Below are 25,604 nucleotides of genomic sequence, written 5' to 3' on the forward strand. Positions count from 1 at the left end.
TGGACCAAATCAGATGCTTTCCCCTTCATTCTGCCCAGGCCTGAGTGGGTGCCCTCCACAGCCCCAGCTTTTCACCCGTGATGGATGGCTTCGGGTCCCCACGCTGGGAAGGAATCAGGATGGGTGTGAAAATGCCTTGTGCTCAGTTGCCTTGGCTACAGAATGGGGCTGGGAGGATGGCCTGCCTATTGAGGGCCCTGAAGATAATAAACTGGGTAACAAATCAGGGCAAAGCAAATAGAGAACAGCCTTGACCAAGAACAGGAATAGGGTTGATGCTCCCAACAAGTTGTATGCATTTGCTTCATAGCTTTTGCTGAAAGTTTTTGTTTGTTTGTTTTTTGTTTGTTTTTTGTTTTTTGGCTTGAAATCCTTATCAGGTTTCCTCCAATACAATATTGGTGAGATGTATGTGTGAGTAAAAAAGAAGCTAAAATTATATCCTGGCCTGAGATGTTAACAGTGGCTTCGCTCTGGGGAGTGGAATGGAGTGTGTTTTCCCGTCTTTCTCTTCTTTGCTTGTGTGTGAATTGGCAATAGCTTTATTGAGATATAATTCACATGCCATTTCATTCACACATTTAAAGTATACGGTTGAAGGGTTTTTAGTATTTTCAGAATCATGCAGCTATCTCCACAATCTTTTCTAGAACATTTTCATCAGTTCTGAAAGAAACCCCTGAGCATCCAGTCTGCCCCCTCAGCCTCTGGCAAAACCATTAATCTGCTTTCTCTCTCTGGATTTCTCTATACTGGACATGTCATAGAGATTCAGTCTGACCGTTTGTGGCCTTTTGTGTCTGGCCTCTGTGTAATGTATTTAAGGTTCATCCATGTTGTGGCATTTGTCAGTAGTTTATTTTTTTTTAATGTTTATTTTTGAGAGAGGAAAAGAGAGAGAGAGAGGGAGAGAGAAAGAACAAGTAAGGGAGGGGCAGAGAGAGAGGGAGACACAGAATCCGAGGCAGGCTCCAGGCTCTGAGCTGTCAGCACAGAGCCCGACATGGGGCTCGAACTCACAAACCACGAGATCATGACCTGAGCCGAAGTCTTGCTGCTTAACCGACTGAGCCACCCAGGTGCCTCTACTTTATTCTTGTTTATGGCTGAATCATATTTCATTGCGTGGGTATACCAACATTTTATTTATCCGTTCATCAGTTGATACTCAGGTTGTTTCCACTTTTTGGCTATCAGGAATAATGCTACTACAAATATTCACTTACACGCTTTGGTGAGGATGTATGTTTTCATGTCTCTGGGAGTGGAGTTGCTGGTCACGTGGTCATTCTATGTTTAACTTTTTGAGGAGCTGCCTGGCTGTTTTCCAAAGGGGCTGCACCATTGTACGTTCGCACCTGCAGTGTGTGTGTCTTCCAAGTTCTCTGCTCACATTTTCTGGGATGGGCTGTGGCCGCAGACAACACGAGCTGCCTGTCTACATCCTCTCCCTCCTTCCCAGCTAGCAGAGCCCAAACCGTGTGCTTGTGAGCCCCAGGCAACGGAGTGTGATGGGTCTAACCCATCATGATAGTCCTGCTCCCTGTGCTCTGGGCCGGGTTCCCGGGAGCAGCCCCGAGAGGGGGATTTGTGTGTGAGCAGCGGGGTAAGCGAAGAGCGATACGGATGTGGGGCAAGCAGGGTCAAACAGGAGACCATAGTCCCAGCTCAGCCTGGTTCGTGGAGAGCCCTGGTGGGTGATGCACACCGTTAGTCCCAGGTGGAGGCAGGGGAGCTGGGCTTTCACAATCCCACACCAGCCAGTCATTGAGCCATCTCTGGCACACAGCTGGCAAACGGCTCTGGTAACCTGGGGATGGTCCACTGGGGTCCCAGGTGATCGGTAGGCCAGGCCATTGGAAGCAGAACCACATTAAAGAGGGCACAGAAATGGGGAGGAGATCAGAGGATGGACAGCATCCCTCGCACCCACTTTCCCGGCTCTCTTGCAGCTCGGGTGGCCCTGTGACCCAGTTCTGGCCAACTGGGTATGTGCAGAGCCGGTTGTGGACGTGTGGGGCCAGGCTGTGCTGTCCCCGCAAAGGGCTCAGCTGTGGCTGGGCCCACCGTTCCCCCTTTGTGTGCCCTGAATGCACAGATGGCTGGCCTCATTGAGGGAAAGGTCAAGAGGGTTGCAAAGACGCTCAGCTGATTCTTTTTTTTTTTTTTTTGATGTTTATTTTTTATTTTTGACAAAGAGAAAGAGAGAGAGGCAGATGAGAAGGAGAGGGGTAGAGAGAGATAAGGAGACAGAGAATCCCAAGCAGGCTCCAGGCTCCGGGGCTGTCAGTACAGAGCCCGATGCGGGGCTTGAACTCACAGACTGTGAGATCATGACCTGAACCAAAGTCGGACGCTCAACTGACTGAGCCACTCGGGCGCCACTGATGCTCAGCTGATTCTTGCACACACCTATCTCTAGATTTCAAAAATGTTGGGAACATAAACCCTATTTGTTTAAGCCACTGTTAGGTATTCTGTTACTTCCCAATGGCTACACAAATTTTTGTCGTTGTTTTAATTGTTCAAGGCTTATTTGAATTGGAAGAAATAGCAACACACTCCAGCTATCTGAAGTAATTGAGATAATTTGTGAAGGGAAGCCAGGAGCCGCCAGGCTTCTGGAGCAACTGGGCCTGTGTCCTCACTCTTGGCCATTAACAGGCTCTGTTCCCTCTCCTCGCGGGGTGCACCCCTCCACTCGCCCCAGCCAGCTGGCCATTCCCTCCCTGTGCTCTGTCCTGTCTCTCTGCCTCGGATTCTGCTCCAGGCCGCCCTGCGGGCATCCCGTCAGCATCAGCTGCTGCCCTTCTCTTCTTTCTCTTGTACTTCTTGTCTCCAAGGTGAGGCCGATGTCAAGAGCACCTTTTCACGCGGGCCACTTCACAGGTGTCTGGACGGCCTTGAGTCAAGCAATACCTTCAGCTGCTCTGCCCCAGCCAGGGGGTGGGGGCATCACCTGTACAGGTGTCACTTGGAAAGGGGTATGGGGAGGCAGATACTGTGGCCTCTGTGTCCAGGACAGGCCATGATGGTTTCGGTAATGAGAGAGAGAGAGAGAGAGAGAGAGAGAGAGAGAGAGAGATTATAGAAAATAAAAGCCAGGGGGAGATTTTTTTCCATTTTACCACTTCAAGTATGTGAATGATCAAGAGAGTGGTAGTGTCATAGGATTCTTCTTAACCTGCTCTAAGGCCAGAACTAGAACAACAAAAAACAGGGGGTGGAGGTGTAGGCAGGATGTGGAGGCCACCCCTGGGGAACATCCCGGCACCAGTGCCGAAGGCAGCCAAGGTGTCTCCGCTCCGAAGCACCTCATCCATCCCATGGTTGAGGGGGGCCCTGCCTAGGTGTGGCAGCTGCCTTCTCTGCAGTCCTGCTGGTTCTGGGTTCCCTGAAGTCACCTGTGGATCTCGAGCTACCCCTTACAAGGCTCTTCTATACCCAGAGCTTTCCCAGACAGCACCGTGGCTGGGATGTGGGCTTGTCTCGGAGGAGGAAGGAAGCATCAAGACTCCCCAGACTCACCCCTGACCGGTTTTTCTTTATGGTCTGGAGGGATGGGACCACACAGGTTGACTACCATCATATCATCACAGACTTGCTACTTCCTGGCTTTAAGCTTGGGTTTGTAGTTACACCTGCAGGGCCGCGTAATAATCAAATCCTATTTTATTGCCCTAGAGAAGCTCAATGTGTGAAGAGTTCTCTTGTGTATCATTTAGAAAGCTCGTCCGTTGACATCTGGGGGAATCTCAGGCAGGTCTTAGTAACTTCTTCAGCCCAAGTATCCTCCACGGGTCTGGACATTGTCCACAGGCAATGGTGGTGGTTCCAAGGTGGAAGGAAATCAAGGGAAGAGTATGGACTGTCTGTATGGGAGAAAGGGGTGGGCGCTGGGGGCCAGAGCTCTGTCTCTGACATGTTGAGGTGGAAGGAGGGCTGGGTTAGCCCTTAACTGGAGCCCCCCGCCCAGGTCCTGGCAGGTTCTCTAGGGTCAAGACACTGCCTTCACTTATGGCCTACCTATTGAGAACCTCCTGTGTGCCTGTTGTCCTCCCCCTGTCCTCGCTGCTCACTCTCCCCTCTGAGGCTCCTTCCTCAGCTCTCCTCTGGTTGTGCCCCTCGTCTCCTGTTCTCACGTTCACTTTTCATGGACCCCCAAAGACTTGACTAGAGTTTAGGATGAGTCCTTCTCAGGAGCACTTCCATTTTAGTGTGTGTGTGTATGTGTGGGCGGGGGGGGGGGTGTACTTATGGAAACCCCAAGCCCACAGAGCCAGAGAGTGGTAACATAATGGTGGAATTGGTGGGTGAGGGTCAAATCACAAGGTCATCCTGCACCACAGAGGCAGCCCTCTTTCTCTCCACCTTGACTCATTCAATACATGCCAGTGGAACCCTCTGTGCTGGGGCCTATTGTAGTGACTGCAGTCGGCTGTGGCCTCATTTGGTCAGGTTTAGGAGAGAATCTGCTTGACTGTGGGGACCTCCCCTGCCCATCAAACACTCCATCTCCCACCCCACGGGGGCACTGCTCTGCTGTGAGTGACTGATGGACACAGGGCATGATTTATAATCCCTTTTAGGGAATTATTGCTGCTAATGGGCAGAGCCAATTTGTGCTTCCAAGTGGGGAGGGCAAAATCAATTAATGGAGAGTCTAACATGGCCAGGCCTGATGGCAGAGTGTGGCCTGACATCCGGCAAGTGATAAGGGACTTTCTGAGGCTGAACTAATAAGGAGATTGGAGGAAAAAGAAGAAAAACAAAACCCCTCTCAGATCAATTTCGTGTACAATGGGGAGAGAATGCAGAGTAAACAGAGCAGCTGGGCACGGGCCTCTTTCCATCTGGATGAGCCCTGAGATAAGGAAAAGGACAGGTTGCCACCCCACCAACCAACATCGGTATTCGCTTAGGGAGTCACTCAATAGACACACATCCGCACAAATGAAAAAGGGCACGTTCCAAACCGGAACCAAAGGGAGAAGATAAGGCCCACCTGCCCCGGGTACATCCCTTGCAGGGAAAAGGGCAAGTGGAAAAAAGGAGCCGTGGTTTCAGACCCTGCTGCCCTGAGCCCCAATGATTGGCAGCACCACGGACCCAAGCGACAAGTTCTGCATATGGTTGTCTGGGCTCCTGGACGTGTCCCCACAGTGAAGCTCCTGGACGTGTCCCCACAGTGAAGCGTGCGGGAGAGCATCCTGTGTGGAGGCAGGGGTGGCACGGGTTTGTATAGGTCTCTGTCCTTGTGGCCAGAGAGGAGTGTGACCTCCAACTGTGTGGCCAGAAGAGAGGAGGGAGAAGGCTGAGGGGTAATTTGAGGGAAAGGCTTTAAACAAACAAACACACCTGGTATTGACCTTGTTCAGATTTTCCATTGTTTTTTCTGTTGTTGTTGTTGTTTTTTGAGCAGTAGGATTCGTTTCTCACATGAACTCTTTCCCTGCACTCCAGGATGGGCACTGTGAAGAGAAGGGCTCTCGTTGAAGTGGGGGATGGGGCTCCCACTTTGAGGGCTTGGATGCAAGAGCTCCCCCACCCCCGACTCGTGATTCGGAAATAGATGCCCTCGCTTAAATCGGATTTACCTCAGAATGGACTCTGAGGCAAAATTTGGGTGTGAGTAGTTCATGTGGGACGTGGTCCCAGGAACCCATCCCAAGAGAGTGGGGAGGAGAGACAGGGGAGGGGGGCAGTCAATACAAGGTGAGTTTTTGAACAGGCATCTGCCGTGGGCACCTGGGTCTCAGCCCCGCCAGGACCTCTGGGAGGCTGTGTGGGGCACACCTCAGAGTTTTCCTGGGGGGGGGCAAGGAAGCTGGGGGTGTTTGTCCACCAGCGCCTGCCCCTCATTAGTTGAGGATTTGCTCCAGGAGAGCTTAACTCTTACGCTGCTGGCCCAGAGTGTTCCTATGGAGGAAGAGGACCTTCGGGTAGAGACAGACGGATACTTGAGACAGGAAGCTGTTGGTGTGGATGACAACTGTTCACCAAAGCTACGTGGGACCTCCAGGTGGGTTGGGGGACATGGGCAGGACACAGCCAGTGTCTGTCAGACTCTTTGTTCTATAACTAAGTCATTAGTAGTTTTCTGTGTCATTGTGGTTTGTAAATCCTGCAGGGAAAGAGCTCATCTGTGGAGGTTAATGAAGGAATCGTTTAGCTTGTCAGACAAATACCTTTGGGAGACAATAGGAGTGGGAAGATCATGCCTCTCTCTTGTGATGGCCACTAAATTTGAAAAAGGCAAGGGGATTGTTAAAGGATCCATTAGACACCCTTTATTAAAGAAGCCCTTATGCCTCCTTATGTGTGCAGACTATGGAAAAACCCAGAGCTGCAAGATGCACTGGGGCAAAAGCAGCAATAAACTTGGGAACACATGGACCAGGATGTAGATGTGGGGTGTTGATCAGGATACAGTCCATCTTGGCCCCAGGGAGGAGCAGAGCCTTCCCAGGGCCTGGGAGATGAAGTGAACAGAGAAACTGAGAGTGTAGAAAAGGCCAGGGCTGCTGCTGAGTGTGTGGGATCCTGGCAAACATTTTTTGTGAGCTCCTGTCTATATAAGCAATTTGATTAAAACTGCACCAAATTCATGAGTCCATCTGAGGTGTAATAATGGTTACTGGTGAAGATTTAGAATGTTGTAGACAACAGGTACTCGTGGATTTGTTTGTTGTACGTGCGAAGACTCTTTGTCCTATGTCTGGTACTTTTCCTATGTGAGAGTCACTTAAGTCAGCAGGTCAGCACCATTCTGGTGGTCCAGTCCCGAGCGATGTCATGAAGGAAATGCTGCACCGGTCGGTGCATTGATCGTGCATTGATCATCACACCTGGAACTGGGAGTGCAGGGGGGAGGGGGCTGGTCTGGGGAAGGGCTGCCTTCTCAAGCTGAGGAGTTGAGGCAAGTGAGAGGGAGGGATCCCTAACCAGCTTTCTGTTTGCTCCTTGCTCTGAGTTCCCCCTCAATGCGCATAAAATGGGCTCAGCCCTGCTTACTGGCAGTTGGCCATAGAAACCCAAATAAAGCAGTTGACCCTAAAAAAGCTTGCTGCCTCCCTCCTTGTCCTGACAGAAGCATCCGGGGCCACATAGCCAGAAGCCATTTTCCACACAGGAGAAGGAACCTGTGTTAAAGGAAATGCTATTTCCTCCTCCCACATTTTACCCATACATTGTCAACTTCCAACATTCACGGCCAACATCTCCTCTGCCTTATCACCCCCGCAGACCCTTGGACACATGTCTTGAAATACTCTCTCCCCCCATATTCTTAGATGACTCACATCCCCCAAGTCTCCTATTTGCTGTACTCCATGTTCCTATTCGACCTCTCAGCCCCACGCCTCTTCATGTCATTGAATCCCTGGCCCACCATTCTAGCTGTAAACCTGCCTCTCCCCACTTCCTCTCTGTGCCATGTCCCGGCTCTCACACTCTTATCCACCTTGACAGTGAGCCCAGGCCCATCCTATCCCACCCCAACTCCATCTTAGCTCAGATTCCCTTGTTTATTTGTTTTTTGTCCATCTCCCCAATTAGAATGTAAGTTCTTTTTTTAAAAAAAATTTTTAATGTTTATTTATTTTTCAGAGAAAGAGAGACAGAGTGTGAGCAGGGGAGGGACAGAGAGAGAGGGAGACACAGAATCTGAAGCAGGCTCCAGGCTCTGAGCTGTCAGCACAGAGACAGATGCGGGGCTCAAACTCATGAACCACAAGATCAGGACTTGAGCCCAAGATGGACTCCCAACTGACTGAGCCACCCAGGCACCGCTAGAATGAGACGATTGGCACTTTCTCTGTCTTGGTCACCTCTGAGTCACCAGAACTTAGCACAGTGGATGGTACATCCTTGTTAAAAGAATGACCAGATGGATGAGGCATGTTTACATTTAAGGAATTACAAGGGGAATATTTCTGCCTATACATATATTTTAAAAGTTTATTTATTTTGAAACAGAGAGGGGAAGGGGCAGAGAGAGAGGGAGAGAGAGAATTCTGTGCTGTCAGCGCAGAGCCCATGGGGCTCGATCTCAGGATCTCACAAACCTTGAGATCATGACCTGAGCCAAAATCAAGAGTCAGACGCTTAGCAGACTGAGTCACCCACGTACCTGAGTCACCCATGCACCCCTTGCCTGTATTTTAAACATACACCCATTGCATTAAAAAACAGTCCCTGTCTACTTATTCAATCATCTGTTTCTATTTGTTTCTATTTCTATCAATTGGTTTTTCTCCTACAAACCATGTTTTCCTGCTTCTTTGCATCCTTGGTAACTTCTACTGGGTGCCCCTTCTATATTGTTAGGTGTTAGATTCTTTTTTTATTCCTTTAAATGTTTTTGAGCTCTGTTTGGAAACTCACTGAAAGCAGTTTGACTCTTTTGATGCTTACTTTTTAGATTTTGTTAGGCGGGACCAGAATAGCTTTGATCTCTGGATAATTTGGTGCCACTTCCAAATGTATGCCACACATAAATACCTTATGTGTTTTCTGTTCAGTGACTTTTTTTGTGAGAAGGTTTCTCCACTGTGGCTGTTGGGAGTACTCCCAACCCTGTGTTATTTCTGGAAAATTTCTACTAGCTCCTTTCTGGTGGTTCTTTCTCCAGCCTTGAGTGATTTCCTCACCCACGTGCCTCGCCCAGCAGTTGGCTGAAGACTTGAGAGAACCCTCTGGAGATCTCCGCAGTGTGTCCGCACTCTCTGTCTGCAGCTCACTCACCTCTTGTACTTGGCCTTGCCAATGGAAGCCCCCTTGGCCTCCCTGGACTATAGGCTCCAATTCCTTAACTAGGGAAACCACTGGGCGCCACCTGGTGCCCGCTTCCAGGACTGCAGCCTAAGTACTGTGAGGAGCTGTAAGTTGGGGCAATCATAGGGCTCACCTCACTTGTTTCCCTTCTCTTGGGGGTTAGTGTCCTGTACTGTCTTTTCCCAGTGTTTTATTGTCTTATACATTTTGTCTAATTTTCAGTTATTTAAAGCAGGAGGGTAAATCGTGTCCCTGTTGCTCTATCATGGCCGTAAGTGGTGGTCCTACTTTTTCATATACAGTGTTCTCTCAAGTGCCCTTTCAGTAGGCAGCGTGGATGGAAAGAGTGAACTCTGAGAAATTCTGCATCTAGTCATATATCATCCCTGGGTTTCAATATCTGTGTCTGTTAGCTATGGCTACAGTTAATGCTTCATGACAAATCACCCCAAGGCTTAGTGGCTTATGACAACAAACATTTATTCTCATGATTTTGGGTCTTTGGATCAGCCAGGGTTCAGCTGGCCTGGGCTGGACTTGATGGGATGGCTCTGCTCCAGGCTACAGGTTCGCTGGCCTTGGCTCCAGGCTGTAGGCTGGGCTCAGATCTGCTCTCTGTATGTTCTGGGATCTAGGCTGAAGGGGCACACCTATCCAGGGCATGTTCTTCTCAAGGCAGATCCCTGGAGTGTGAGAGGAGAGCCCGAGCCTGCACGCTCATGTCAAGCCTCCGCTTGTATCACGTCTGCTAACATCCCATTGACCAAGGCAAGTCACAGAGCCAAGCCCAAATTTAAGGGGTAGGAAAGAATACCCTGCCGCCATGAGGCTGTGGCAAAGCTTTGGATGTATAATTCTATTTCAGGGGGCAAAGTCTTAAGACTGGTTATTCAATCTACCAGTTTCTGTATCTGCTTCCTAAAAATCCCTTGTAGCAGGATCTGAGCAAGCCACATTCTAAACTGTCCTCCTAACATCTCCTGTCAAGTGAATAGCAGAGCAAATTGAATTCTAGTAGGGACTGGGCTGGAGTCACCGGCCAGGCTGCTTTCCAGAAGATGTTTTGGAAAGCTCTACAGTTTGGCCTGGAGTGAACTCACATGCCCCACTGAGCTCAGGATTGCTGGAGAGTCTTTTCAGAGCATTGCATCCAGTTCTCCCATTTTAAAGGCCAGTGAACTTTGTGGAAGATGCATTGTGGTCAAGCATGTGTCCACATCAAAGGCCCAGCTTCCATTGGGAAGGGACATTTGGGGGGGGTGTCCCTCTCCAGTTGCTGTACACACTTGGTATACGGCTCTCTCAGCAAGACACCATGGCCCAGCTGTCTGTTTTTCTCTCTTCTTCATTTCCTCTCCTGCCTTCAGTGATTGCTGCAGGAGGTGGGTTCACACCCTGCATGGGCCCACACCACACATCTCTGTCAATAAGGCCTTTGGATCCAGGAGATAAGTTCTCAGCAGGAGATCTAAAGTCAATAGACTCTAACCAGCTCTAGAGGGCCGAGGGCACTAAGGTGTGCCAGGCACACTGAGGCTGTCTCCAAAGACTCTGGCCAACTCCATGCTGCCTCAGGGCTCTTGAGACTGGGTGTCTGTGTTACACGTGTGCCCTGGGCACTCGGGGAGGCTTCTAGGATCTGGCTGTAAGGGCTCTGTTTTGGTCTTCCTGGGTTCTACAGACTTTATTGAGGACTTACTATGTGCCACAGGACTGTGAGGGCCAGGGAGGCTGGACCCTGCCCGATGGGCCTCAGTCACAGAGCCAGAGTAAAGGCATGGGCCAGATGCCAGCCCAAGAAGTCTGGGTTCTGTCTCTGCCACTCATTAACTGAAAGGGTATTTTACTCAGTGCCAACTTGTGCTGGGGACATAGTGATGAGCAAGACATGTAGGTCCTTGTTGTCATGGAGCTTTTAGTCTTGGGGGAGGGGTTGCAGGCCATAAAAAAATAAGCAAATAAAGAGAGATGATATGTCAGGCGGTGATGAGGAAAATAAAACAGAGAAATGGGATAGAGAGTAACTAGGGGGTGGCTCTAGTTGGGCGGTCAGGGAAAGCCCCCCTAGGAGGGGACATTTGCCACTAACAAGCCCTTAGAAACCAGCCCCTCCCCTTTGCTTCAGGGTTTCTAATATTATCAGTGAGGGTGTGGATTGGAGGGGCTGTATGGCCTGCCTGGCTTTGAAATGGGACCATCTACCTTCTCTCGCATGATCCTTTTACCCAGTCCTGGGCGGGGGGACAGCAAGCCAATTCAATGTATTTTCTCTCTGCTCTCTTTCCAGGGCGGCAGGTCCTGTATTCATAGGACAGAGATAGCAGGAATGGTAGACAAACACTTTTACTCAGCTTCATTTCAGATGTCCATCCTCTCCCCACTCCACACCTCTCCCCACCTACTGCTGGCTTGGGACCTTGCTGCCCCTGCCCTCTGAGGGCCTCCTGAGGGCTGGCTCACCCTCCCCTGGGTCTGTATCATGCAGCCAGGCCCCAGAGTGCTGCAAGGGCTCACTGAGGCAAGCCCCTGGCAGCTCTGTTTTCCCGGTGGGAGCGGGAAGTTTGGGCCCAAGTCATGCAGAGCCCCAAGAGGCTGGGTGAGGGTGTGAGGCCCAAGGTGCCCACACCGCTCCTCTCAAGCTCTCTGCAGAGCTCCTGGGAGCCATCCACAGCTCCTAGGGTGCAACGATGTCCTTGGACCCTGCAGGGTGGGTGACTCTTTAGAAATATGGCTGATTCAGGCACTGCCTATGGGTCATCTGGGCCATGAGGGCAATGGCAGAAGGTTTGGTTTGGGAGATCAGGACTGGCCATCAAGATGCTTTGCACTCCACTACTTTGTCTTTGGCTCCAACGTCCTGCCTGGCTTGCCCCAGCCATTCCTGGGCTCCTAAACCAGGGGGTAGGGCAGAGAGCGGGCTGGTAGGTAGCTAAAAATAACAGATGATCATTTCTCCCGTATTCTACCAGCATGAGCCTCCCCTGCCACTGCATTATGATGGTACTATTTCATAATCTCCAAGGTTTAAAATCGGCCACTACAAGAGTGAGCAGAAGCCCTTATATAACCACTAGCACCCTGGCATTGCCTGGTCCGGCCAACAGCCCCAGTACCCACAGCAAGGATGGTGCCAGAAGCTCTGGCCCCAGCCTCACTGGCAGCCTCCAGGACACCATCCTTAAGGAAACACAGCCCCCTCTATGGGAACCCAAATCACTAGTTGCTCCCAGCAGCCCACAGATCACATCTGAAGCCAGGGCGAGTGAGAAGAGATGCCTTCCTTCATCTGTACTCCATTCTTGCTGCCACAGTGCATGGCCGGATGCTTACTGGAAACCTGAAAGGAGACAGGATGTCTTGGTTAGGCTGTGCGTGGGGGCACTGATTTGTCCCTGATTGAAGCGCATGGGGAGGCGGCGGCAGGCCACTCCCCTTGGGTCTCAGTGCCCGGACTCCTGGGGGTTGCATTTATTCCCCCAGCAATGAAGGATGCAGCCTCCTTTGCCGTCTCCCTGAGCCAGGACCAACAGTCATTGTCCAGCCCCACTGACACCAAATTCTCCAAGAGATTCTCTTTTTGGTCCTTCTATTCATTATATTCTGCCTGACCACCATGGCCCATCCTGTCACCTCCCACGGCTGGACAGGGAGGGAGAAGGGCCCCTGAGGACTAGCCAGCATGGTCCCCAACCTGTGGTGCGACTGGGCAAATCGTGTTGGTTCTCTGGGCCTTACTTTCCAAATACCCAGGTGGACGGAGCAGATGAGGTGTCTGGTAGAAGAAAGGGGGCTGGCAGGGCTCCTTGCTTCTCCGAGTGTGCTCCGTGGATCAGCAGCATTGGCATCTCCAGGGAGCTTGTTAAGAAGTGCCGAATCTAAGACCCCACCCAGACTTCCAGGACCAGAATCTGCACTTTAACAAAACCCCTAGATTTACTGGCACATTAACGTGTGAGAAGAAATGGTATGAGTGACATAGTTAATTTGCTTAAAGTCTGGCTCTCATAATTAGAGCAGAAGGGCTTGGGAACACTGTTTAAGACACCTGCAGGGGGCAGAGAGATTGAGGAGTGGGGTGGCCGCGGCCATCTGCGTGTGGGCACGGGGACCTGGCAGCGGGTGGGGAGTGTGGGCATGGTCTGCCTGACGTCGCTGAGGGAGAACCAGTAAATCTCTGTGCTGCACTGAATGTGGGAGGTGGCAGCGAGGGAGAGGTTGAAAACGATTCAAGGCTACAAGCCCTTGGTCCTTCAGATCTAACTCTGAGTGCAAGACCCCAGGCTGTTTAATTAAGTGAAGATGGTCCTTACTTTTCAGACATTCCTAGCTGTTCTAGATGAATCTTAGAGTGGGAAGGAAGGACACCAGGCACACCGGTGCATGTGAAGGGGATGTGTTCCAGTCACTCTGGACCCACGGTTCCCAGCTCTGCTGAGCACTGGAAACCCCTGGGGGTGGGGGGACCTTTAGAAATCGCAGGCCACTCCCAGGACAGATTAAATCAGAATCTCGTGGTGGTGGTAGGGGACCAGGTGACACCAATGAAGAGCAGGGCTGAAACCCACTGCTTTGTGGGCTCTCTGTTCCAAGGATGGTGAGGGCAGGTCCTGGGGACCAGCAGGCATGGGGCCGCTGAGCATGTCCTGGCTCCGGTGTTTCCCCTGTACCGCTGATGCGCAGCCTGGGCCAGGATGGGTTAGCACTGCCAGTGGTGAGGAGCAGAGGGTCTGAGCCGGCTCCCGCCCTGGACTGTCACTGCATCCCACATACGCTTGCCTGCAGTGGTGACCGGGGCAGGGGCGGGGCTGAGAAGGAGCGCCACAGAGCAGGGCTGAGTGCCACGCAGACCCAGACCTCAACCCCACAGAAAAGGTGCCATTTCTTTACTTGACGAACCCCAGTGAAGCAATGGAGCTGTCAGTCTGTACTGGGATTTTGTGACTGTAGGTTCCCAGACTGGAGGGTACGGCTACAGAGAAACCATTGAAAGGAAATCACTCCTCACCCTGTTGGGCCAGTTCCCACCAGAGGCCAGTTTCCCCGCTAACAGCTCCCTGGCGCTTGGCTGTTTATGAGGGACCTTTATGGACATTATCTCAGGAGAGGCTGGCCACCTTGACGAAGGGGGAATCTGAACGTGGCAGATGTGTGAAGGCGGGGGCAGTGACCTGCCTAAGGCCCACAGCGCTGAGTCAAGGAGGCCCGCGTTTAGGCCTCCTTCCTCCCAGTTCTGGGGCCTTTCCATTTTCCTGGGATGGATACTGCCTGGTGGGGAGCTGGAGGGTTTCTCGCAGGGGGACGGCGGAGTCCAGGCTGGCAGGAGCCTCTGAGGCACTCCGCAGAGGCTCCGCCTGGCCCCGGCTGGAGAAGAGGGCAAGGGGGTCACACCAAGGTTCCTGTCCAGATGGAAACACTTCCAAACTCAGGGATTAAGGAAGGTTTTATTAAAAAGCACTCTAGAAAGGGGTTAACCTCATTTTCTCAGATTTTAAAGCCATCCTTGGCAGTTGGAAACAGCAGATTTGACACCGTGGATGACGAACGCCCCATACGGGGGATATATACCTGTCCACACGTGCCCCTGGCAGGGATTTAAACGTTCCACAGCTTTTCCATGAATCCTAAATCAACTAGATTCATCCTGGCCCTTGGTGAAGTGTGTGAGGTGGCGGGCGAGGCTTACGTTAAATCACCCTCTCTGGGCTCCTGCTCTTAGGCTGATAGTCACAAATTCCCCATAATGAGCACTCCTGAAGAAGCCCAGACAGCGCCACTAAATTAAGAGCAGAGGGAGCCCAGGGCAGGGGAGAGGGAAGTGTTTGCTTTGGCTGGGGAAGGTGCCTGGGGCCCGGCCTGCATGTTTGCCTGACAGGGAGGCCTGATAAGTGGGCTGTGTGGAAAGTGCTGCGTGGTGGGGCCTGGCCATCTGCCGCACGTTGGGGGAGGCCGCACCTGCTGGCCCTCTGGCCCTGACCTGGTGGAACCCTTGTCACCCTTCTTCAGCTTCCTTTGCAGCCACACAACCACTAAGAACCCAAGAATATTTTTTCTCCCCTTGAGAATAAAAATTGAACCCTTGAACTTTTGTTTTGATGAATTACTTCCAGGCTGCTATTTGTTTGGAGAACAAAGCTCCCAGCTGCAGGGCGGGTAGAGGCCAAGAGACAAACACCCGACCGACCACAGAGTGACTTTTCAAGACAGCATGGCCAACTGGAGAGCACAGAAAAGCTGGGTTATCCTAGCTCTGCCATTTGTTAGCTGGGCAAGTTATTCAGCCTCTGTGTGTCTCAGTTTCCCCTCCTGTCAAAAGGGGGATCAGACTCTTGGCTCTGTACACTCAGAGCACCCCACCTTTCAGTACAGTTTTCTGTACCATCTGGGCAATGGCATTAGCAGGAGGATGCCATCTTGACACAGACCTTGGGTTTATGCCTCTTCTTGTCAGAGAGGGTTGGAAATAGTGTCTTTATGTGGGCAAAACCTGGGTAAACACAACCGAACAACGTTGCTGACGTGTAGACTTCTTTAAAGGGATGGATGATGGCTGATTTCAATGCATTTGTTCCAGGGGAGGGTTTCTTCCTCCACATATGTTCTGGACGCCATGCCCTCTCCTTCCTCCAAGAGTTTCCCCTGCAGGCTTGGCCCTCTTTTCCCTTCCATCAGCCTCCTTTCTTCTCCCGGACCATTCCTCTCAGCACGTAAGTGCGTCTTCACAACCACTGCCTCCCTTCAGCCCCAGCCTCCCGACTGCCCCTCCTCCCAGCCAAGCCCTTGGGTCAGCTGTCCCCACTCACTATCTCTACTTTTGCTCCTTCTTTTCTTTCCTCAACCACCGCAATGGCCCCTTTATTCTCCCAGGTCCCCGTCCACAGGGCACTTGTCCAGGGCCATCATGACATGCAAAGTGGCCACCAGGCAGCATCCCATTCTTGCTTAGCCTTCCAGCAGCCCTGGGCTCTACCACCCCTCTCCCCTGGACCACGTTCCCCTGCAGGCCTGCCTGAGGCCACACTCGCTCCCCTGCTGTCTCTTCTCTTGCCCTGGCTGAGCCTTCTCAGTAGCTTTGGTGAGATCTTCCTGCTTACCCACAAATGTCAGAGTGCCCCAAGGGTCTGTGTCAGCGATTAGAATAACCCTATTTACTCTCCTCAACAGGGATTCCACCCAGTGCATTCAGACCTTGCTGCTCAGCTCCAGACTCATGTTCAGGGGCCTACTTATCTCCTCTGAGATCTCAAAGGGCTACTGAAACTTGAATGGGCCAGCCGGAAATCTGAATTCCCCTAGCAACTTCCCTCTGGTGTCCACTCCGCCCTGCCTTCCTGCTGATGGCATCCCCATCCTGTTAGCTGCTCAGAACAGGTGCCCATGAGCCCTTCTGGCTCTCTTTGCCCTCACGACTCACGTCCGATCTGCCACTAGGTCCAGGCTACCCTCACCCCTTGCCTGGATCTCCCCAGGAGCCAGATGACTGTGCTAATCCCAGGCCTCTACAACCTCTGCTGTGTACAACGGCCAGAGTCAGCTTGCCAAAGTTTCGGTCAGACCACATCGCACCATGGCTTAAATTCTTCAGTGAGTTTCCCACTACATCAGGAATAGAAGCCAAGCCCCTTACCCTCGCCCACAAGGCCTGTTCATTTGGCTCCTGTTCTCGAGCTGAGCCCTTAAGTGACTCTGGCCTCCTTCCCACCCTGTGACCAAGCAAAGCTCCCTCCAGGGCTGTTCACTTTCTACTCCTTCCGCTTGGAATGCTCACAGGACACTGCATGGACACTCCATTCTCACTATTCAGCTACTAGTTCAAGGTTCCCCTCCCCAGGGAGCCCCCGCCCCCGCCCCAGTTAATGGCAGTCTTCCCTGTGGCTCTCTACCACATTATAGATTTTAGCTATTTCATAGCGCTTACCAGCACCTCAAATGGTCTCTATTTGTGGGTGTGTTCTCTGTCTCTCCCCCACCTCTGGAACGCCATGGAAGGCCATCCTTTACTTGGGATGTTCCATCCCCGTGTGCAGAACCCCTAGTGTCTCAGCTGCAGACAGTTGGCCATGAAACTGACTGTGGGCTTCCTGCAGCAGGTGTCAGTCATTATAGGATCTGAGTCTGCCATTTCATCCACCAAGGCGTTGACATGGGAAAGCAACACTCAACCTGCCTGGTAGCCTTGGCTTACTGGGACGAGGCTAAATGCGAGGGGCCAGCGTAAGGGGTCTTGGGTCTTATCGCTGTGGGTCTCTGGGGGAGAAGGAGGCAGGAGAAGAGAAGGCCTGTCCATAGCAGGGGGCAGCTTCCAGGAGGAAGATGGGGGAGGTGGGTGACAAAGGCCAGGAAGGGCCTTCTCTGCTTCTTCCTGTTGTCTGGAACACCACAAGTATTCCTTCTGTAACTGTTAAAGGGGTCCTCAGGCCTGAGCTTTCAAGTGGTGTTTACGTCTACAACTCATTGGCAAGAACCATGCTCCAATAGGAGAGTGATATTTCTAGCTAGGAATTCAAGTTACCAAACCATCACTCAGCCCCTTCCCGTATGGAGAAGGCTGGACAAAGGAGAGATGGCTTTGGGGACACAGAACAAAGGGAGCTGAAGATCCGGAGGACGGAGGGAAGCTTTGCCAAGCAAGGCGAGAGCACCTGGGCCTGCCACCCCCTTGGGTCTGTCTTGATGTTCGTGATGCTGTCTTCTGGAGCTTTTTTCCAGGAGGAAGCAGAGGCCAGGCACATGTGAAGGGACCACAAGTTCAGTCCTGTGGTTTCAGGAATATTCAGGAAGCTCACGTCTCACTCTGGCCTTCCCCCTTACCTCCCTCAAGGGTTGGTGAGCAGAGCTGGGTGACCTGTGACCCTGGAGGAGGAGGAAGGTGCACTTACATTTCTTCTGCAGAATGCTCTGTCTGGCCTTGATGAATGCCAGGATGTCAGAGTCAGTCTGGCTGTCCCCAGTGAGAGGGATAGATGATGCTGGCTTCTCAGGGATGCTGAGGACAAGCACATGTCACACATCACTGCACCTTACATTTGAACTCCATGCTTACCTTTCCGAAGTGCTTTCCATGTTCAGTAACCGGATCTCACCCAGGAGGCTGCCTGGCAGTCTGCCTCCTGACCCTTCCACCCAGTCTGTGCAGGAGCCACAGTGACCCTTTCATCACATCCTCCTCCTCTGGCTTAACCCTGTTGGTGGATTCTCCTCACTCTCAGAGTGAAATTCAGACTCTTTTCATGTGTGATCTGGGCCCTGGGCTACTACTCCGCTCCAGTCACCCTGCCCTTCTTTCTTTTAAAAACAATTTTTTTTTTAATGTTTGTTTGAGAGAGAGGGAGAGACACAGTGCAAATGGGGGAGGGGTAGAGAGAGAGGGAGACACAGAACATGAAGCAGGCTTCAGGCTCTGAGCTGTCAGCACAGCCCAACGCGGGGCTCAAACTCACAAACAGTGAGATCGTGACCCGAGCCAAAGTCAGATGTTTAACTGACTAAGCCACCCAGGCACCTCAGCCCTGCCCTTCTTTCTGTTATTCTCTCTCTCTCTCTTTTTTTTTAATATGAAATTTATTGTCAAATTGGTTTCCATACAACACCCAGTGCTCATCCCAACAGGTGCCCTCCTCAATGCCCATCACCCACTTTCCCCTCCCTCCCACCACCTATCAACCCTCAGTTTATTCTCAGTTTTTAAGAGTCTCTTAATGGTTTGCCTCCCTCCCTCTCTAACTTTTTTTTTCCCCTTCCCCTCCCCCATGGTCTTCTGTTAAGTTTCTCAGGATCCACATAAGAGTGAAAACATACGGTATCTTTCTCTGTATGACTTATTTCACTTAGTATAACACTCTCCAGTTCCATCCACATTGCTACAAAGGGCCATATTTCATTCTTTCTCATTGCCACGTAGTACTCCATTGTGTATATAAACCACACTTCTTTATCCTTTCGGCAGTTGATGGACATTTAGGCTCTTTCCACAATTTGGCTATTGTTGAAAGTGCTGCTACAAACATTGGGGTACAAGTGCCCCTATGCATCAGCACTCCTGTATCCCTTGGGTAAATTCCTAGCAGTGCTATTGCTGGGTCATAGGGTAGATCTATTTTTAACTTTTGGAGGAACCTCCACACTGTTTTCCAGAGCGGCTGTACCAGTGTTATTCTCTTACTCAATGGCTTTGCTTTGGTGGTCTCCTTTCCCCAGCCTGCTCTCCCCCCGAGACCTTTGCATGGTTGAATATGCTTTGTCTCTGCATCTTCCCCATCTCTGGTGCAGCCCCCGCCCCTCGCCTTCCCTAAACCAACCCCATTCCACCTGAGGTGTCACTGTCTCCTTCAGCACCCAACTTAGATGGCACATCCTTTAGGACGTCTACCCAGTGCATCCCCCCCCCCCCCGCCATGGCTTAGCTAGTTCCTGGGGCAGATAAGTATTCTCCCTTCTCTCTGTAAAAACAGTTAGCTGAGTAAGTTGCCATGGCTGGAAAAAAAAATACTACATTTCCCAGCCTCCTTTGCTGCTATGTGTGGTCAGGTGAACAGGTCCCAGCCAATGAGACTTATAAGAAGTGTGGGATTTCCAAAAAATCCTTTTAAAAAACTAAGAATGTATGTGCCTTTCTCCCTCCTCTTTTTCCATTTAATAACCAGCCTGCCCCCACAAGAAAATTCTAAGCAGTGCCCTCCTGGCTTGCAAGCCTCTTCCTCATACAGCAGGTGATAGTATCCACTCTGTCAGAAGCCAGTGAGGACTGTCCACAATAAGGGGCTGTTCCCCATCACAAGTAGTTGTGTTGGCATCCAGCTGCAGTCAGTGACAAGGGCTCCTGTGGGGCTGCACGGAGTTGTTCCTTCTGTCTGGGCTCGGGGAGGGGCATGGCTGGACCTCACCCCTTAGACTGCTTGGGGGGAGAGTAGGGTCTGCCAGGTGAAGAAGGGTGCTCAGGTGTTCTAGTCAGAAGGCATAAAGGGCACTGCTGAGGAGAGGCCTTGACAGCTTTGTTCGGTCTGGAGTGAACGGCTCACAGGGCTGAGGCTAGCTGGGCTTGTCAACTCTCTGCCCTTCCCGGCCTGGGGACCCTGTGGCAGGGCTATGTTGGAATGGCCAGTGGGCTGGCTCTTCTTTCCTTCAATGGCACTGGGTATATCTATTTACACAGACACTTGGAGCAATTCTGCCCACGCAGGGCAGCAGAGGCCCCTGGGAGAAAACTTCTCTGCCTTGGGACTTGGTATCTGTGAGAGACTCCAGGGTATTCCTGGGGTGTCAGGGTGGAGGCCAGCCCTCGGCTGTGTCTGTGCAGCCATTGGACACGGGGCTCCTCAGGATGTGGGAGAAGAGCACTGGCAATTTTGACCCATTCCACTCATGGCAGGGGCTGTCACAGGCATCAGAGGGAGACGACAGACCTGTCTTCCAGGGAGGCGCTGGTGCTGCTGGGCTCCCGGCTGTGCGGAATGGGACAAGGCGAGGGCAAGATTTTCCTGGCGTTCACATCACTGCAAAAGGAAAATGACAAAAGGAAGAGGTATGAGAGGATGTTTCCAGAAGAGAAATTTAGGTTTGTATTTAGGAGCCATAGGGACTGAATGTTTGTGTCCCCCAAATCCATACGTTGAAGCCCAAGCACCCAATGTGATGGTATTTGGAGGTGACGCCTTTGGGAGGTAATGAGGTTTTGAGGAGGTCCTGAGGGTGGGGCCCCCATGATGGTACTGGTACCCTCACAAGAAGAGGAAGAGAGATCAGAGCTCCATCTCTCTCTCTACCGTGTGAGGACACGGCAAGAACACGGCCATCTGCAAGCCAGCAAGAGGGTCCTTACCAGCCACAGAACACCCTAGTCGGGGTGGTGTGACGAGATAACAGGGATTTGTTTCTCACAGTTCTGGAGGCTGGGAGTCTGGGATCAGGGTGCGGCATGGTCACGGTCTCACGAGGGTCCTCTTCTGGCAGACTGCCAAATTCTCATTGTGTGCTCACAGGGCAGAAAAAGAGTGAGCTAGCTCTCTGGCCTCTTCTTACGAAGGCACTAATCCCATCAATGAGGGCTCTACCCTTGTGACTTAAAGAGGCACCTCAAATACCATCGTATCTGGGATTAGGTTTCAACACATGAATTTTTGGAGGATGCGTTCAGTTTATAACATTCTGTCCCTGCCCCCCATCCCTTCACCCCCAACAAATTCACGTCCTTCTCACACGTGAAACACGTTCCCTCCATCCCAGCAGCCCCCAAAGGCTTAACTCATCCTGGTATCAACTCTAAAGTCCAAAGTCTCATGTAAATCAGAGACGGGTGAGACTGGAAGTCGAATCACCCTGAGGTGAAATTTCTCACTGGCTGTGAACATGTGAGAGCAGACAAGTTATGTGTTTCCAAACTACAATGGTGGACAGGCATAGGTTAGACATTCCCATTCCACAAGGGAGAGAGAGGAAAGGAGGGAGGGAGGGAGAAAAGGAAGGGAGGGAGGGAGGGAGGGAGGGAGGAAGGAAGGAAGGAAGGAAGGAAGGAAGGAAGGGGTGATGGGTCCCAGGCAAGTTCGAAACCTAGCAATGCAAACTCTGTGAGAACTTAAGGCTTGAGAATAATCCTCTCGGGTCCAATGTTCTGCCTTCTAGATTCACTGGGGTGACAGTCCCGTCTTCTGGACCCACTGGGTAAAGGTCCTGCTGGGCTCTGCTGGGCAGGGGTCGTGCCCTCATGGTTCTGCTGGGAGGACCTGCCCCCACAGCTTTTGAGGGGGCAGTGCCCACTCCCACTTTTGAAACGGAAGAGGCAGCCAGGATGGTCTCTCATTTGCCTTCAGGGTCACTCTTCCCTTAACTTGGAAGAATAGTGCACATTCGTAGCAGAAGACCTGTGCATTTAATCCTCTCAATTGTCTCATTATCCTCATTATATAGATGAGGAAATGGAAGCTTAGGGAGGTTAAAGAAATTCTAAAAGTTACCGGCTGGCTAGTGGCAGAATATGAATCTAACCCATGACTCTGTGAGGCATCAGAATCTGTTTCTCAGCCATGATCCTTTATTAACTGGACCTGGCTCTGTGGGGTTCTGAGGAAGCACATGCTGGGGATGCATGGCTCACTCCTGGCCACACCGACTGAACAGCCCCTGGTTCCAAATAAGTCAGACCCAACAGGTGTCTGACCCACTCAGGCAGGTGCGGTTTGGCCCATTTAACTAGCTTGCCTAATGTGCGCACCTTGCCTTGGATTCCTGATTGCAAACAGCGGAACCCAACAGTTCTCCTTGGGAGGTGAAGAGGCCGGCCACCAAAGCTGTCCCAAGATGCCAGTGGCATGATGGGATTCTCTCCCTGGTCTGGGATGGTCCTGCATAGACACCATATCCAACCTGGGAGAGGCCTCAAAATTCCTCTGGCTGGAACTCTCCTTTACAGATGGGGGCACTCGGGCTGAGAGGTGGGCTAGGGTTAGACAGGGCCACTGGCTTTGCCTAGCCTGCACCATCAGTCCGAGGCACTCCACAGGCCCTGCAACCTGCTGCCCCACCCATGGGTACAGCCCCTTCCCCAGCTCCGGCCTTCAGCCCTCTCCCATCTCAGTCCTCCCTGGGCCTGCCTCCACAGGTTCGAAACTGTGGGTCAAACAAACAGGGAAGGAAATCAGAGCCTGGGAATCCCTCCCACCCCCATGCCTGTTTCCCTGCATCCCAGACTGCAATGGCGGTGGGGAGAGACGGGGATCTGTGCTGTCTGGTCAGAGAAACTGTAGAACCAGAGGCAGCCATGAGGTGGCAGAGGCTCTGCGTGCTTTTCTTTGGAGAAAGTGGCCAGTGATCCGGGCTCCTTCTGAACGGTTCCTGGTGCAGGCCTCCGGAAGGGGAGAGAGGGCTTTCCGTTTTGTAGGTGCTTCGACTACACCAGGTCAAAGTCAGTTTGGAAATTGTAGCCAGTCTTGCCAGATCAGGTCACTGGCACTCAAATGGCTCATTAACTCAATGGATTCCCAACGGATTCCCAGTAGATCCTTGCTTAAGATTCCAGGGAACATCCAGGTACAAACTGTTGAGGGCTGGTAGCATGTGGAAGAGGGGCAGAGGTGGACAATGGACAGGGCAGAAAGGGGTCAGGATCATACTGTGGAAAGATGGGGGTATCCAGGACCCTCTGCAGAGGCCCAGTCGCCCAGCCTGTTGCCTCGACCATTCAGGAGGGTGGCATAGTGTGAAGGCTTGGGGCTCCTGAGGGAGAGGACTCCTCCAGTCCCGAAGCTGCTCGAGGGCCCCCGGATGCCGCAGCTAAGTTTCTGGACCCTTAGGATCACACTGCAAGTTATTTTTGTTTTCTTCCCTGACCAACCAGCCTCTGACACTGCATTCGTTTCTCATATTGACATTCCTTCCGGAGACAGAACACAACAGCCATCAGAATTAACTACCTCTTTCCTAATAAGGATTAATAAGTGGTAGTAATAACAAGCCTCCTGGGTTGCCAATCAGAGTGTTGTGCATTTAGCGTGATCGGCCTGCAGGCACGGGGCATCCCTGGGGAAGTGATGAGGTCAAGTTTCTTTCGGAACCCGAGGAGCAGAGGACCGCCCACCAGGCCTGCAATGAGTCCATGGACAGCAGCCTCTCTGGAACTCGGGTGGAAACTGCCTGCTGGACTCTCACGCTCTCGCCCCAGCAGCTGCTCAATGGCACTGGTGCATTTATCTGCATGGAACGATAGTGTCAGAGGGACCTCGGCGCATCTTATAGATGAGATGAGGAGATTCCTAAGGGGGAGCTGCCTTGCTTGCTCAAGGTCCTGCTGATTGGAAGAAGTACAAGGAGGATTTCTCTCAGACATCCTTTGTGAAAGTCTACACCGAAGGGACTCCTTGCAGGTGACCAGCGGTCTCATCTGATGCACACCTCTGAAATTACGGGTTGCAGCTTCAGGGCTAAGGGTGTCTTGGCAGGCACATCCAGGGATCATCTTCAATTGGAACACCTAAGGAAAAGGAATATCCAGGGATGCCAAGGCCCTACTACTGGAAGGGGGGCATGATTCTTATAGTGGTTCCCCAAGAAGATTCTAGGAAGCCCTGCCCAGTGGCTGATTCTTAGACTTCTTCCATGGCGGGCACTCTCTCACAGAAGCTGGGAGGTAAAGGCTGGTGGCAGGGGGACAAATGGACAAGCAATACAGAGAGGCAGCCTTGGCTGATGGAGACCAAGGGAGAAGGGGAAAGCAGCCTAGACAGGAAGGCAAAAAGAAAAAAAGAGGGAGAAGGGGAATGTAGGGTGGGGATACAGGTGGGCAGGGAGAGAAAGTGGAAGAAAGGGATGGAGAAGAATGCAGTGCAGGAGTGAAGCAGAGAGGGGAGAGGAGGTGGGGAGAGAGCAGGGGGGAGGGAGGTGGGAAGAACGGAGCCTGGAGTTCAGGACTACTGGGTAATCTTCGTGTTGCCAACCACAGAGTTAAACAACCCCTTTCCCTTTCTGTGCCTGCTAGTTAAACGAGGGGTTGAATTCAGGGTTTCTCGACAGAAATGGTGAAGGCAGACGGCAGGGAGTTCTGGTTTTCCAGTCAGAGGTTGGCTTTGTGAGCAAGTGTACATTTGCCTTTTGAAAATCCTGGCCCCTTGGGCAGATCAGGCCGTAGGCACACAAAGAGGGGAGAGCCCAAGGAGGAGGACCTGGCATTTCGCAGAACCTAAAGAAAGCACGGTTGAATGAAATAGCACAGCATATGGGCTGGAAACTGCCGCCTCCTGCGAGTGCCCCTCAAGGGCAGTCATTGATGTGAGGAGTGAGCAGGGTTGCTGGACGCCGACAGGCCTGGGTTCCAATCCTGCCTTACCACTGACTAGCTGGGCGACCCTGAGCAAGTGAACTGAGTTCTCAGAGCCCGGGTGTTCTCATCTGTAAAATGGGGACAAGGTATGTATGTATGTGGCACATTTGCTCAGTGCCTGGCCTACAGGGTTCCTGGAAACAACAGGATATTATTCCTGTGAGAGAAGAAAGCTAATGCTGTCTCCTCAGAGAACTTAAGGACATCAACGACTAATCCTGCACTGCTGGAGGTTTGCAGAGAATGTCTGAGGAACCATGACCCGGGCACAGGGTCTCCTCCCCACCTCACCCCTGCTAGAGCCTGTGAGCTCTTTTCTGTCAGCATTAGAAAGCATGTGGCAGTGATTTCCTTGTCAAAGGTGGAGCCCCCAGACCGCTCCCTTTCCAGTCAATAACAGGGACCTTTCCTCTCACCTATTGGAAACTTTCTGCCTACAATTTTTGGTATCTGAACTGCAGTGTGGGAGGGAATTTAGGGGTGCCAACCACTCACAGTTGAGGTGTCTTAGAAAATTCTGTTCAGGATATTTGGTTATTTCTGCTGAGGTTTAGAGGTCAAACCAGAGCACTGGCTGCCACCAGAGATGACAGGGCCTGATATTGCAAGGCCTACCTGGGCCATCTCCCCAAAGACCCTCCTGTGAGCAGTCCTCAAAGGGGCCTGGGGTAGAGTTCTGCGAACAAGATTTTGAGAAAAGCTTCCATGGGTGAACTTTACTTTGAAATTCAGAGTTGTGAATTTCATTTGGCAGGCATGGTCTATTTCTACTGTATAGCCCTTGGAGTGTGTGTATTGGGCCTTCACACACACACACACACACACACACACACACACACACTTCATTGTCTTTGAAACAAAAGAAAACTTAGAGATGGAGCTTCCTACTTGCTAGGCAGGGTATTTCTACCAGTAAGGAACTATGCAAGAGATCTAGAAAAGAGGCTGGGGAAACAACAAGGGGTTCTGAGCCTCATCACTGGGACGAGAGCTTGGTGTTGTGTGGGATACATGACAGACTCAG

The 25,604-nt window shown here is 51.8% G+C and overlaps 1 protein-coding gene across 8 annotated transcripts in view; it reads right to left on the reverse strand.

Annotated features, from left to right (window-relative positions):
- Positions 1 to 9,234: 9,234 nt before the first annotated feature.
- Positions 9,235 to 25,604, reverse strand: part of KIF6 (kinesin family member 6) — a 384,926-nt gene continuing 368,556 nt past the window's right edge. For 6 of the 8 annotated variants that reach the window (XM_042986270.1, XM_007085228.3, XM_042986273.1 and 3 more), the window contains 3 exons: positions 20,175 to 20,264; positions 17,652 to 17,758; positions 9,235 to 12,112 (listed from right to left, as the gene is read on the reverse strand). In XM_042986270.1, the coding sequence (XP_042842204.1) occupies positions 12,102 to 12,112; positions 17,652 to 17,758; positions 20,175 to 20,264 (208 nt within the window). In that variant the 3' untranslated portion in view covers positions 9,235 to 12,101. The remainder of the gene's footprint in view (positions 12,113 to 17,651; positions 17,759 to 20,174; positions 20,265 to 25,604) is intronic. The other 2 variants (XR_006217625.1, XR_006217624.1) reach the window with 2 other exon arrangements.

The sequence above is a fragment of the Panthera tigris genome, chromosome B2 (assembly GCF_018350195.1).
Source record: "Panthera tigris isolate Pti1 chromosome B2, P.tigris_Pti1_mat1.1, whole genome shotgun sequence".
NCBI lineage: Eukaryota > Metazoa > Chordata > Mammalia > Carnivora > Felidae > Panthera > Panthera tigris.